Genomic DNA, 14558 nt, shown 5'->3' on the forward strand with positions numbered 1-14558 from the left:
AATGTTAGTTATGACACAGCTTCTGATCAATTTGTTAACAATACAACATATTTAATGATCAGTTTTTGAAACAAAACCTTAAACAGAGTTGATGTTGATGTAACAGAGTTGACATGAATAACAGAATTGACAACCCATACTTAAAACACCACAAACAGTAACATTTACCTGCCTGACTGAAACTTTTATAACCATTTTAAATGTAAAAACATTTAATCTTAACTAATACATCTGAATTGCTGATCTCTCATGAACTCTGTTTCTTAAACTTTAACATTAATCTCCTGCATTACTGATAATTAAAAAATAAATTTTTAAAAGTAAAAACGCATTTTTAATCCGAACAAATACATCTGAATTGCATTCAATATTTCATGAACTTGAACGGTAACAACACTGAGCTGGATAAAATAGCTTTCAAAATATTTCTAGACTGATGATCATATTGTGGCAAATTCAGGGACAGCCAGGAGTTGAACTTAGCTCCCCAATATCATAGGCAAGCACACTAACCAATCAGCCAAAGAGTCCAATATATTCAAGTTAGGCTAGAGAGTCCATGGTGGTTATTGCTGCCCCTTCAGGAGGTTTGGCCCCATGCTTCACCACACAGCACCCTCACTCCCTCAAAAAAATTAGTCAAATTTCTGCTGCTGACAGCTTCAACTACCTAGAACAAAAATGATTCCATTTTCTTGACCTGGAAAGCCACAAATCTAACCTTTACAATAAAATTACCCAGAATCCATAATAAATGTATAAACTAAAGCAAAATACTTAGAAGTGATTGGGAACATTTGACTCTGTTAGTCATCGTCAACTCTGTTATTGTTCAACTCTTTGAATGAGTAACAGAGTTGATGATAACAGAGTTGACATTTTCCACCACATGTCATGTATAAAAACATAATTTTATGACTTTTCATCATATTATTGTTTTTAAAAATTGAAAGTGAGATTCACTATAATATCACAATAACAGATTTGACATATAATTAATCTACTGTTGGTGTATTCTCAACATTTTGTACAAATTAATAAGAAAAGAAGTAAAACACACCATAATTCCCTCCAAATGTTCTCTGCAGGATCATTTACTTAATATTTTATGTATAAATTGTGCCTAAAACACACATCAAGCATTATTATTGATTGAAGTTCAATATAATTAACAATATTATTTAAAACTGACCCAGTACAGATTTTTTGGGGGGGAAATGATAAAAGCTTTTTCAGGGAAACGTGAAATGTACCCGCAATTCTGAAATGAGCCACGTATGAAGAATTTATTAAGACAGTCTGACATGATTCGCGGTCTTAGTCAAATCCTTCATCTCTCTGTAGGTTTAAAGGTCATTTTAAAACTTTGTTTCATCTTCTGAGAAGACAAGCACCTGGCTCTGTTGAATTAATGTCAGTTACAGTGGATTCTAATCACAAATCATTTCCACAGTAAAATATCACAACAATCATAAATTGTCTCAAACCGATCAGAAGAATCCACTTCTGGTCATCCATCTCCATATGTTCCAACCACTCACGTGGTTTAATATGCCACATATCTGGCTAATGTCCGAGGATGGTGGTAACACAACAAAGTGATGTCTTATTGTGCCATATTCTGCAGAATGGCCAACAGAGACGTGAATGAACAGTTTGATAAGTTACTTTGGACATGCTGACCCTCTCTCAGAGAATCACTGTTCTCTGTGAGGACTTCTTTCAAACATACAGAAGGTGTGTCACACAGTCTGAATTTTAATATTATGGCTTCTCAGATGTTTGTAAAGCAGATTCCTCCTTTTATTTACATCAGTCTGAACTTTTCTGTAATTGTACTTACAGTCTTTAGCTGGTTTCTTTTTGGTTCTCAGTGTAAGGTTTTAATGTTCAGCAGTGATGAATGTAGTAATGGTAGCCTCAGGCGTTGGCTTCTGGCCAGAAAGTTTTGCTCAGAAGGTCATTCAGATCCGTGGACGGGCTGGGAAACTCAGTGGTAAACTACAATGCACTGACCCCCAGTTGACCTTAGTGGTGCTGTAGAGTAGCAGCTGTACTCACTGATTGGACTCGACAGTTCCCAGGTGTTGGTCATCTGTGTGAATGTGTAGCTGGATGATGCTAAAGGCAAAAACTTACCTTCACTGGGTTAGATTTACTCAACCTAAAGAAATCAAATGTGCGGGTATTATGGAAAACTCTTGTTGGACAGTCAAACTGACCAGTTAACTCTGGAGAGGACCAAGAACCAGATCTTCTTGTGTCCTGATTCAGTTCCTCAGCACCCAACACCCAACAAAACTAGAGGAACAAATCTCATTCACAAACATACACAAAAAATGCTTCAAGACCAAAGTTAGAATTTATGTAGGAAATGGGACTCTAAACCATGTTGTAAATGTTCAAACTCTCCAAGTATTCAGGATTATACAGATATACATACCCAGTGCATATCTCAGCTGAGCAAACCAAACCAACCCTAGAATAAGTTAGCACGTCAGTCTTATCTGTGGAATGTAACTACATTTAGACTCACTGAGATAACGGCTGTTGTGTCTGGAGAAAACATGCACGTCTTTCAGTGTCTGGCTTCATGTAGAAGACACGAACTGATGGACAAGGTGGTATTTTTTTATTTTGTGACAAAATTATCAAGATAACTGTCACGGGATGTAAACACCAACTATAGGAGCACTTAGCTGAAATAAGTTTATGTTACGTTACTGTTACATCATCTGATGTTGGTGTTATGTCATCTGATGTTACATCATCCTACACTACCTTAGCTCATGTTACATTAGCTGACATTACATTATCATATGTTAACTTTTGTGACGTTATCTTATGTTACGTTCGTGTTACATCGTCTTACATTGGGTCACCTTACATTACGTTAGTAATGTTACCGTTATGTCCTCTTGGCACGTCATCCTACATTACCTTAGCTAATGTTACATTAGCTTACATTACATTATCGTACGTCAACTTATGTGACGTTAGCTTAACTTACAACACCTTACATTATGTTAGCGTCGTATGTTACATCATCCTACATTATGTTAGCTCATGTTACGTTACATTCTGTTACATGAACTTATGTGACGTTAGCTTAAGTTGGACCTCCAACTGTACCACAGTTTGTTCAATATTGTGCTCTCAGTTTTGTCCACATAATTGTCACTGTTTTATGAACAGTTGTTATTTTAGAATTCTTCATCACGGTTGAGGCGTTTGTGCCAGACATATTCACCCGCTGCATGTGAATATCTGTGGTTCCACTATACTGCACACCACAAACTATTTCTGTGCTCCCTCTCCGTTATTGTTATCTCCAACAAGAAGGTCAGTTTGTCTGTCTGTGTTTCTCAGCATGGTTACAGAAAATTAGCGGCTGGATTTTCATGACACTTTTTCAGAGGGTGTAGCGTGGATCGATTCAGAGCCCACTGAATTTTGGACCAGCTCCTAATCACTATTTTTCACTTTTGTTGACACTGCAAGGCACAGCATTCAGCCTTGGTGTAGATCTTTGTTCTCCGCTGATCTTCTGGTTCAAACTATTTTTACTCTGCTGTTTAGGAACAATCCAACTGTCTCAACAGCATAAATCTCCTTCAGTGTATTATAACTGTGTGGCTCAATGGGTCGAGAGGGGCACGACAACTTCTGGATGATGGGGTTATTTTTAACTGAGACTATTAGAAATCTTTCTATAAAGCACTCAGAATAAATAAAAATCTATTTTACTGACCATGAGATAACTTCAGAGAAGAAGAAGGATGCTATAAAGTGTCCTCAGCGTTGTGCATGAGGAGAAAGGAGCTGAGTCACCAGACGTTCAGACAGAAGCAGTTTACATCAGGCATTATCTGTGTGGCTCTCTGTGTCAGTACAAGGGCCCACTTTGAGCCGGCCCACTGTGTGTGGGATGGGAATGTGGGGTCCACAGCTCGGCACAGCCTTCTTCCAGCTTGTTCCCACCCAACCACCCGTACAGTACCCGAGCTGCTCTGCCGTCCTCCCTACATGACAGCTCTGTGGTGAGACTGTGACCACTGTCTCCTCCTGTGAACCCAGTCTCCAGCTCAATGATAGGACGTGAGCAGCGCGGCACCGCTGAGTCGCTGCTGCAGAGCGTGTCCACTGTATTTAAAGGCCAAAGGCCAGAGGAAACTTCTTTAGTTTGCACTGTGATCTGTAGTCTGTGTACGTTTGGAGAGCAGCAGGAGAAAGAAGCATTTTGTACTTAATCGCTGGCAGTTTTGAAATAAAGCCAAACCATAAGGAATGGGTTACACAAAGAGGCACTCCTGAAACAACGAGGATATTAAAGTTGGAGTACACAGCCTGACTCACTGTGTCCCGAACTCCATCTCATTGATTCAAGCTGGTTTTGGCCTTTGAAAGATGGTGAGTGGCTTCACTTGTTCCTCCTGATTTCCTCAGCTTGATTTCTTCTGTTTTTGTCAAACAGAAATTCATTGCTTCTGGCCCGGCGCTGAAGCTGAGCCGCAGCACTTTGGTATGTTGTTTTCTGCAGAGCAGCTTTTGTATTCATTTGGTGGTTTTACCCAGAATCTGTGAAAGGCATTCAGCTTCACCACAGAATATTATAAAAAGTGCTGCAGATGTATTTTTAACCAGTGATTGTGCAGTTATGGAGAGCACAGACAGTGAGGTCAGTGACCAATCAGATCCTGCTTCATTAAACTCCTTTTATACGTTCGTTAGAGGAGCAGTGTGTGGCACAAATACAAGATTATATTTATAGCTGTGTTTTCATTAGTTTATATTCACGTCAAACTAAGATTCATTGTGTTTCTGCTGCTTCAGAATGAGCTCTTCATATCTACACAGTGATTGGCTCCTATTCTGAGGGGCCACCAAGTTCAGCTACAGTAGCCCAGAGCTGACAAACCAAACACTGGCTCTATATCAGACCTTTAGCATTTACATTACTGAAGCCACTGCAGAGGCCTGAAATGAGAGGTGGGCAGAGGAAGTTGAAATCTGCAGCCTCACAGCTGAATGCCACTAAATGCTTCACATGCTTTCTTAAGTGACAGACGTGAGCATATACAGAGCGCTGCAGGAAAGAATCCTAAAGCGAAGAATAAGTTAACATGTTAGCACTGACATAAGATCTGTGATTAACACAAGCTGAAAAGACTTTAATGATTTGTCCCAAAACATAAAATACGTCAGTAAATACGCCGCTGTGAATTTAGAAGCTTTCGTGTGTCCTAAAAAAGATGGTTGCTATTAACTGACTGAACGAGACTGATAATGAGATTATAGCTTAACGTTAGGTTTATTATTTGGCATATCACATGTGGCATATTCACAAAACCGGTGTTCATTAGTGAAGATTATCTCTCTTAACAAAATGCGTACATATCATAAACCTTTGTTCTCTCGCTGGATTTTTGACAAAGGAGGCTTGACATTAGACAACAGACATGTTACCTCATATTGTTGAAATGTGTTTGACTGACAGGTGATTGTGAACCTCTGATTGGCCACATTAAAAAGTGATTGACACATGCCCCGCCCTCTCGGACACATGCATGCATACGTCTATAACGGTGTCTCTCCGTCTCTGCAGATGGATGATTTTGGCTCTTCGTGGTCTGAGCCTTTAAACACCAGGTCATTATTGATTCCTTGACTGTGTACAGTGACTGTTGTTGTCTAACCTCAGTCAGGCTGCTGGATCCACACAGCCAGAGAACATAAAGACCACTGACCTCACATCAGACACAATCAGGATGACTCTCGTGTTAAACGCAGGAGTTGGCGTGACCAACGAGGGACGGACGTTACATGACACATGACTGGAAAACTGCAAGTGACAGAAACATGCACGCACCATCTTTAAATCCCCGACACACACATGCAAGGAATGAATACAAGTGCTGCAGTAAATCTGGGGCACACATAGCAGCCATTTCCCCAACACACACACACACACACACACACACACACACACACACACAGTTTCTGAGTGGTTGTTATTTTACCCGGCATGTGACATGAGGCCGAGACAGAGGTATCCTTTGTGTAGCCTACCTACAACCGACACGTTCTCCACGGCAACCGAGTGGGGAAACCCACAGGGCCGCTCGGGTTTCAGCCCAGACATAAAAAGAAATGTCCACCCCAGCAAGAAAATTAGCCAGGATCCCGTCACAGCTGACCATCTGCTGAGGAAACTTGGTTTTCTAAAACACTTCCAGCCTTCCTGTGCTGCGGGACTTTTAAACTGAGCTGCTCTCAGCTCCACGGAAACACGGTGTTGATTTAAAATGAATCAAAGCTGCAGCTGCACGCAGACACCGACTGACAACATATTACACTTTATTATTCCAAAAAGACAAACAATACTGCCACTGAGCTGTTTACATGGATCGATGTGTCCTCACAGAACTGTTCATATGATATTCTATAATTAGCACCCCACGACATTAATGGACACTACTAGCAAAATCACACAAAATAATATATCTTATTCAGTTCTCTGTAAACAATATGGCGTCATCATCGCAACATATCATCATGTGTGTTTAGTTTTCCTGCTGTTCAGAAAGTGTTGTGTCGTCTGCCTGACTCCACGTAAACGCAGCATTAATCAGAACATCCAGACTGAATCATCTGTTCATATGAAATATCTACACATGACACGTACAATAATGTAAATTCAGCCTGTCTGATTATATCTTGCATTTATTTTCACTGCTTACAAACATCACTCAGCTGCGACATCAGGATCAGTAAATGACAAACTGTGCAGTATCTGTAATATTTCATCAGCCAGTGATGTGAAGCCACTCAGTCTGTCTCTTTATTATAATCTGTTTACTCATTAATATCACTTTGTGTTTTTACGCTGTTTGATTATTTTACTCCTCTTTGTTTGTACAGTTTAATTATTACACCGATCTGTGTGTCACTTTGTGTTTTTGAATCTTTCCTCAGCTGCTGTGATGTTGCAGAGTTTCCTGCTGTGGGATGAATAAAGGATTATCTTATCTTAAAATAATGTCTCATTGGGACAAACAGTGCAGTATCAGCGTGCTGGAACCGACCACCGACTGTAAACTCTGACATTTGCATAAGCAACGTTTGGCTGTCGTCCCTCGTGCATCGTTTTGCGGTCGGCGTCCACTCACTGCAGAATGACAGAGATCACTTTCAGCCCAATGGCCCTTAACACGGCACTTAGTGGCACGCTCTAAGTGCTCACAGCTGAATGGCTTGATTGGACGACTCATCTCCATTTGTATGGTAATCCAGAGAAGAGCGCTGGAGCGAGCCTGAGGAACATGTAATGGAATCTGTTGGATCTGTGTGTCGATGGCGGTGACCTGCACTCAGTGATAGGGCCGATATAATTCATCCACATCTCTGTTGTAATAATGTAACGCTGCAGTTACATCAGCTCTTCTTCTGTGGTGTTGTGTTCTGACTGCACTCAGTGTGCAGATGTGGGTTTCTCCCTGCTGCCAGACGTCCGTAGTCCTGGCACAGGTCTGGTATAATTTCTGATTTGCTGTGATGCTTTCTCTGAAAATGGCCCCGGAGGAGCTCTGCCAAGACTGCAGTTAAAAGACCCCTCCTCTTCCTCTCTCCTCTTCCTACCTGCATCTTCTTCCTCATCTCTTTCTGTTTTTATCTCCTCACCTATTCATCCGACTCGGCATCTGTTCATCGCAGCTTCTGACTCCGTCTCTAACCCCCCAAAAAACCTCTTTCCTCCTCGTCCATCACCAAATAGTTCCCCTGTTGCTCATAATTACGTAACCCGGGAGTTTCTGAGGAATTGAAGCAGACAGTAAAACAGAAGCAGTGATGCGGCGTTGAGCCTGATCGTCTCCATCTCCAAACTCTACAGATCAGTTGGCGTGAACACTGCGGCACTGAAAGCAGGCCGACATGGGAGCAGAGCAGTGACGTCCCTGGTGCATCACACTTCCCTCTCAGTCTCATTTCTTTCCTGTGAGTTCTCCTGTCGATCGATCCCGTAACACTCTGGAGGCTTTTAATAAAAAGCAGCTGAAACCTGCAGCAGCGTGTGTGTTGGTGTCTCTCTAACTACCTGCTAATTATACTCCACAGTAAACATGAAATCCGGAGGCACACCACTGCAGGATATCATTAACTAAAAGGATTAGAGCGTGCTTCAGGCAGGAGGGCGTCTGCAGCTTCTCCCCGCTGAAAATGGACTAATCTAAATGGGATACATCAATAAAACGGTGGAATAAAGTTGCGGGCACTTAAGAGCGTCAGCCTCTTTTGCTCAGGCTCAAAGTGTAGAGGAAGAGAGTCACTGGATGGCAGCCAGCCAATAAATTAGAAGATAAGAAATATTATTCCACTGGCACAGCAGCGGCTCGCAGCTATTTAAAACAGTAAGCTTTATTGATAATTAAATTACTGGCAGGAAAAAAAGACAAGACAAGAATAGAAGGCTTGGAGGCGGATCAATAAGGAGATATTGTAGTGGATAAGGCTGCAGCAGGATGATGCAGTGTGTGTGTGTGTGTGTGTGTGTGTGTGTGTGTGTTGGCTGTTTATCTGTAGTAACACATGGAAGCAAACGTTTTTAACTTTATTTCTAACAGTTTTGACAGATACATAAGTTGATGACAGAGGTCACTGTGACGCATGTGACCTTGACCTTGACCTTGACTGTGGTGTGTTTCAGGTGCTGAGCTGAAGTAAGATGGCCTCGGACAGGATGGCGACTCCTCAGAGCAGCTCCAGACAGAGCAGCTCGCTGTCTTCATCTCCTACGAGGTGAGTAGTAGCTCAGTGTGACCGCTGACTGCACCCATAGCACTGAGGCAACACGCCGCTCCCTGGTGGTTCGTGGACACGAGGAGAAGTTTGGTTTTATTTGCTGAGAAGTCTGCAGACACCTGACTGCAGTCACAGGGGATCTGAGTTTATTCTGTGCTGCTCACAGCATCAAATTTATCCTGCTTTATATTTCAGTACCATTAAAGGCATTTGTTCATGTGCTCCTAAAAGTAAAAAACTTGGCAGAAGTGGAAAAACCTTCACTTTGAAAGAGTCTCACAGAAATATGTGAAATGACAGTGACACCACATGATGTGGTGGTGGCGGCACGTGGGAGGTTAGTAGGTGTTTTCAGACTGAAGTAACCTCTCTATAGTTCTGAGGACAAAGGACTTCCCTTTTTGTGTCCACATTGTAAGAACAACTGAAGTTCACCTTTTTGAGAGACTTTTCTAGAAAGGACAGCTTTTTTCATCAGTGTCTGACGGCTGATGTCACTGATCGAGTATTTGTCGACTTCAGAGTGAGACTGTGTTGTAAGTCCAGGTTTTACTGAGCAGATATGTAACGGTGGAAATACAGCATGATTTTGACTCGTCAATGTAAAAGTGATGTTTCTAAACCAGCGATCAGCTCACAGTCACTTCAACGTTTGTACTGGTGGTGTGAATGCAAACTGAAAATTGAAGGTCTGTAGTTTTCAGAGCAGTTTCTCTGAGGGAGTCCCTGAAATGTTTGATGTGAATCTGAATGCTCAATGTCACCTCAGAGGTAGTTTAGAGACTCTGTGATGAAGGTTGAGGTGATGGATGAGTCAGCAGACTCAGAACTTTTACCCAGGAGACGTCTGTTTGTGTCCGATGTTAAAGCCATAGTTGGTAATGTTGGAGAGCTAGCAAGATTTGAAAGCGCCACCTCCTCTAAGCTCCGCCCCCTGCTCCCCCTCCCGTCAGTGCTCCGTCCAAAGCCACGAGTCCAGACATGCCTGAATGCTGGTTTGTCCTCTCACTTTATCCAAAGCCTTTTTCGTAGCAGCCTTTTCTGCCTCTGACTTTCTTTTCTCAGCCTGTCTAGTGGGGCGAGCCGTTACAAGTAACGCTAGAAGTGGTGCTTTTGGCTGCATTTTCTCTGCCATTGTTCAGCAAACTCCTGCTAACTCAGTATTTCTGCTGAGGAGTGTGCTGAATATTTCCGGCAACAGTGACACGTGATGAGTGCACGCAGGGAGGAGGGAGGGAGGGGCTCAGGCAATACGAGACATGAAGGCATCTGATTGGTTCTTTCCATTTGTACTGAATGGCAGGGATTGGTCAGAGTTTTTACAGGCCTGCAGCTGCCACAGAGGTCGGATTTTTTTCATTCCTTTTTCTGAACACATTATGTATTGACTCCTCTCAGGATGAAGGACCATTTCACCTAATGTAACAAGAAGTGTTTCTGAACAGGCTTACCAACTATAACTTTAAACCAAAAGTCAACGTTGACTTATTTTTACTTTACATTTATGTTACATACCTACGTGATGATGTGACATGACGTTACGTCACGTTACAATCTCCTTCCATCTTGCGTGAATATTTTCTTCCCTTAATACAACCGAGTCATTTCAATGCAGCACAGTGATTGTGTCAGAAAGCTTTGGTGACGTAAACCTATGGGACAAATGTCTCCTAACAGCCTGTCACAGGTCACAGCCTGATGATCAGAGATGATTTATGCATATATATAAATAGATCCCACGGGACATTTGTTTAAATGTGTCATTAGTTGAACAGTAACTCTGAGTTACTGTTGTGGTTCACAAACTAAAGAAATGACATCATCATTTTTATTTAGTTTTTTCTGAAGATTTGAAGCAAACTGTAGAAATACATCACTCATTTTGTTCTTACATTAATAATACTTTTTTTTTTTTTGTTACTAATTTGTGGCATCATCAAGAATATGAAAAAATTCCCTGAAATATTGTGATATTAATTTAAGGTCAAATTGCCCACTTCTACTGCATTCTTTGACAGAATTAGACTTCAGATAATCGTCCGGCTCAGCTCACTGATTCACTGATTGAGTTAACCTGGTGACTAACTGTCACTGATGACATCGTCAGGTCCACCTGGTGTCAGACAGACAACAGAGCACTGGATAAAAAGCCATGTGCATTTGTTGAGTTCTTCACAGAAAAACTCAATTAAACTGCAAAATATGCCAATAAACAGAGACGCCCATAAAAACAGGTGGACGCTGTGTTCGTTTAAGACAAAGCTCTGGTGAGAAGGAACGACCACAGTTTGGTTTGAAAGGAACTTCTCAGATTTTTTTTTTTACCTGAGTTTGTGACACACAGCTTCCTGTCTGGCTGTTGTTATGAATGTGTTTTACACAAAGCAACTAGACTACAGTTTGTAATGATGTCATAAAAATACTTAACTAAAATGAAAGTCCACATTTCTGATTGGAAAGAAAAACACACCTTCTTTTAAACATGATGAAAAGTTGGATATTTTGGATATGAACCTTCTGCACAGGAAGGTGTGCGAGGGGATGGAAGAGAGACGCTGACGATCCAACAAGTCGATCACCAGCAGATCACTTTGACAAAGTCTTGGCACCATATTTTGATGTGATGTCTGAGCATGTGTTAACTGGATCCACGGCTGCTTGTAAGTGGAATATTCATGTTCTTGAGCTATGTGAACAGCTTGGCAGGAACACTGTCTTGTTTTGGAATATGAGCAGAAAATATTTTGTGCCTGTGGCCGCGGTCTCGGACTGAATGAACTTTAAACGGTTGATGTGTGTGTTGACGGAGAGCGAGGCAGGTCTTGTGGACTGATGCCCCCGAGGCGCCTGAGGTAAATCTCATCCTCACCTCCTTCATATCTGTCCTGGGAAATATTTACCAGCTGATGTTTGATCAGAGCTGTTGGTTCAATAAATCGCTCTGAGTCAGGATCCAACATCGACTAATGAAGAGGCAGTCAACAGCAGGAAGATCAGAGGTCAAAACCTCACAGACAATACAAACACAAACACACACACTCCTCCTAAACACACACACACACACACACACACACACAGACACACACACAGACACGCATACAGGACCTGAGGACATCTGTCCACAGTTAGAGTTCAGATCTGAGCTGAGTATCTGCACAAAAAACTGAAGATTAAAACCAGAAATGTGAGAAGTGTTTGGACACATGTGGCGTCAACATGGAGACGGAGAAATGTGCTCACACCAAAGAACCTGAAGCAAAAACAGCTGCTGTCATGAAACCTCCAGCTGACCTGATCTGGACTCTGAACTGTCGAACCGTCAGCCTCGCAGCCTTCATCCATGGACGCAGGATCAGACTGTGGGCCCCCGGGCACAGGCATGCAGAGGGCCCCACCACCTCTCCTACACACACTCAGACTGTGAGCTGGTGTCACGTCTTTAAACCTTTGCCTTCATGACAGCCGAGGACGGAGGCATCATGTTTTCAGGTTGTCTGTATCTCTGTCCATCCATCCATCCATCCATCCATCCATCAGTCCATCCATCCATCCATCCATCCATCCATCCATCCATCCATCCATCCATCAGTCCATCCATCCATCCATCCATCCATCCATCATCCATCCATCCATCCATCCATCCATCCATCCATCCATCAGTCCATCCATCCATCCATCCATCCATCCATCCATCCATCCATCAGTCCATCCATCCATCCATCCATCCATCCATCCATCCATCCATCCATCCATCCATCCATCCGTCCTTGTGAACAGAATATCTCAAGAACTCCTCAAATGAGTTTCTTTGAATTTGACACAAATGTCCACTTAAACTCAACAATGAAATGATTAGATTTTGGTGGTCATAGGTCAAAGGTCAAGGTCATTGTGACCTTGCATACATTTCATTCTGGTGAATGTAATATCTCAAGAACATCTTGAGGGAATTTCAATCAGAGACAGAGGAATGAAACAAAGATAAAGTTTAATCCACATCATGAGTGAAGAGATTAATTAGTGCTGATTAAGATTTAACAGATATGTATATATATATATATATATATATATATATATATATATATATATATATATTTGTGATCAAGGACACCTGAGCGGCAGCAGGATAAATCCCTCCATGGAGTCCAGATACTGGTAGTGGCTGATGACTCTGAGGCTGATGAGGCTGATGAGGCTGAAGGTGGTGATGGGTCGGTGGACAGTATGCACTGCTGCAGCATGAAAGGACTACAGGCAGAGAAAGAACCATATTTAAAATGATAGGCTGACAGAGAAGGTGTGTCGCTGTGTGATTGGTTGATTGTGGAGCTGATCAGATTGTGAGCTAGAAAGTCACAGCCTGAGCATGAAAAGTATCACCCTGCTGACTGAACTTTCACTTCAGCTTCATCAGTTCAAATTAGGCACAAACGTCCACTCAGACTGAAGAATAAACTGTGTAGTGTTGTGTCTCTTTGTGGTTCCTTTGCGTGTCTCTTTGTGCTCATTTTGAGGCTCCTCCTGGTTGGTCAGTGTTAATATGAGTGACATGTTGGAGGTGAAAGCTCGGGGCCCCCCTGACATGTCGGGGCCCCTGAGCCTGGGTCCATCCAGGTCTTCATCACAAGCTGAACAGTTTGGTCTTTCAGATCAGTAACTGCCAGTTTATGTTGCTTAATAGCCGTCTTTTCTCGTGTTTTATGAACTCTGATCCAAAGAAAACTCTTCTGGGGCCCATCGTGTGTTTTCAGTCTGTAAATAATCCGTCGCTGCCGACTCCCAGACACGTCTCTTTTTGGAGAGACACGAGATGAAGCTCTTATCACCCAGCAGTGATTTATATCTGTGTTGTGAAAGTGTTGGCTGCTGATACGGGGAAATCCTCCTCTTCATCACTTGAGTCATCGATAACATATCTGAATATATATCTTGTGACAGTTTGGTGTTTCCGAATGCTTACACAGCGTCGCAGAAGACACGCGATGGATGCTGCTGGATCTCAGATCAGCGCAGCTGTCACGCCATACATACGTAACCAGACACATAAACAAACAGATCATCTGTGACTCGCTGTCTTTGTCTGTCCCTCACAGTCAAACAGAGATCGTGTTCGAGCGGCGCACGGCTCAGTAATTCATCTGATGAAAGGAACCAGAGGACTGAAGAGTATTAAAATAAAGAGCAAACACAGATGGAGGCACACATGCACACAGCTCAACAACAGGACAACATGTGTGGACACTCGGGGCCTCAGGTCACAGTCTGAAACAGAGACTCTGTTGCGGTGCTGCGAGCAGGTTAACCACGGTTCTGTGTCGTCTTCTGTCTTTGGTACATTTTTCTTATGAAGCTGTGGATGTGTGTTTGCAGCTCAGGCAAGAATGCTGGAAGTTGCATAAGTGTGGGTTTGCTGATGTGAGGGAAAAAGGAAAATGAGAGAAGCCGTCAGCTGGAGATGGTTTGAGACAGAAGGAGAAAAGAATCCACAGTTTAATGTCTCGCACATCGGCCTGCAGAAGGTGGACTTTGATGCCTGTGTGAGGGCAGCAGGGCGAGTCAGACAGAATTAAGTTAGAGACACAAAGAGACGCAGAACGTGAGAGGAACAGATTCACAGAGCTGCTTTAGGTGAGCCTGCTCCTGGCTGCACACGAGAGGCCGTCTGAAACATCTGGGACTCAGATGTCTGCATCCAACTGTACCAGTCAGAGGCCACAGTATCCTCTTACTGATCGCTACTTCAGGAGGAGCACAGGCCC

At 42.6% G+C, this 14558-nt stretch overlaps 1 protein-coding gene across 3 annotated transcripts in view; it reads left to right on the forward strand.

The window, feature by feature from the left end:
• LOC125887332 (protein inscuteable homolog) overlaps positions 1-14558 on the forward strand; it is a 70022-nt gene that overhangs the window by 18698 nt on the left and 36766 nt on the right. For 2 of the 3 annotated variants that reach the window (XM_049574046.1, XM_049574047.1), the window contains exon 2: positions 8705-8796. In XM_049574046.1, coding sequence (XP_049430003.1) covers positions 8723-8796 — 74 coding nt within the window. In that variant the 5' untranslated portion in view covers positions 8705-8722. Of the gene's footprint in view, positions 1-4149; positions 4411-8704; positions 8797-14558 lie in introns of those variants that run through there. The other variant, XM_049574048.1, reaches the window with a different exon arrangement.

This window comes from Epinephelus fuscoguttatus, linkage group LG4 (genome assembly GCF_011397635.1).
Source record: "Epinephelus fuscoguttatus linkage group LG4, E.fuscoguttatus.final_Chr_v1".
In the NCBI taxonomy this organism is placed as follows: domain Eukaryota; kingdom Metazoa; phylum Chordata; class Actinopteri; order Perciformes; family Serranidae; genus Epinephelus; species Epinephelus fuscoguttatus.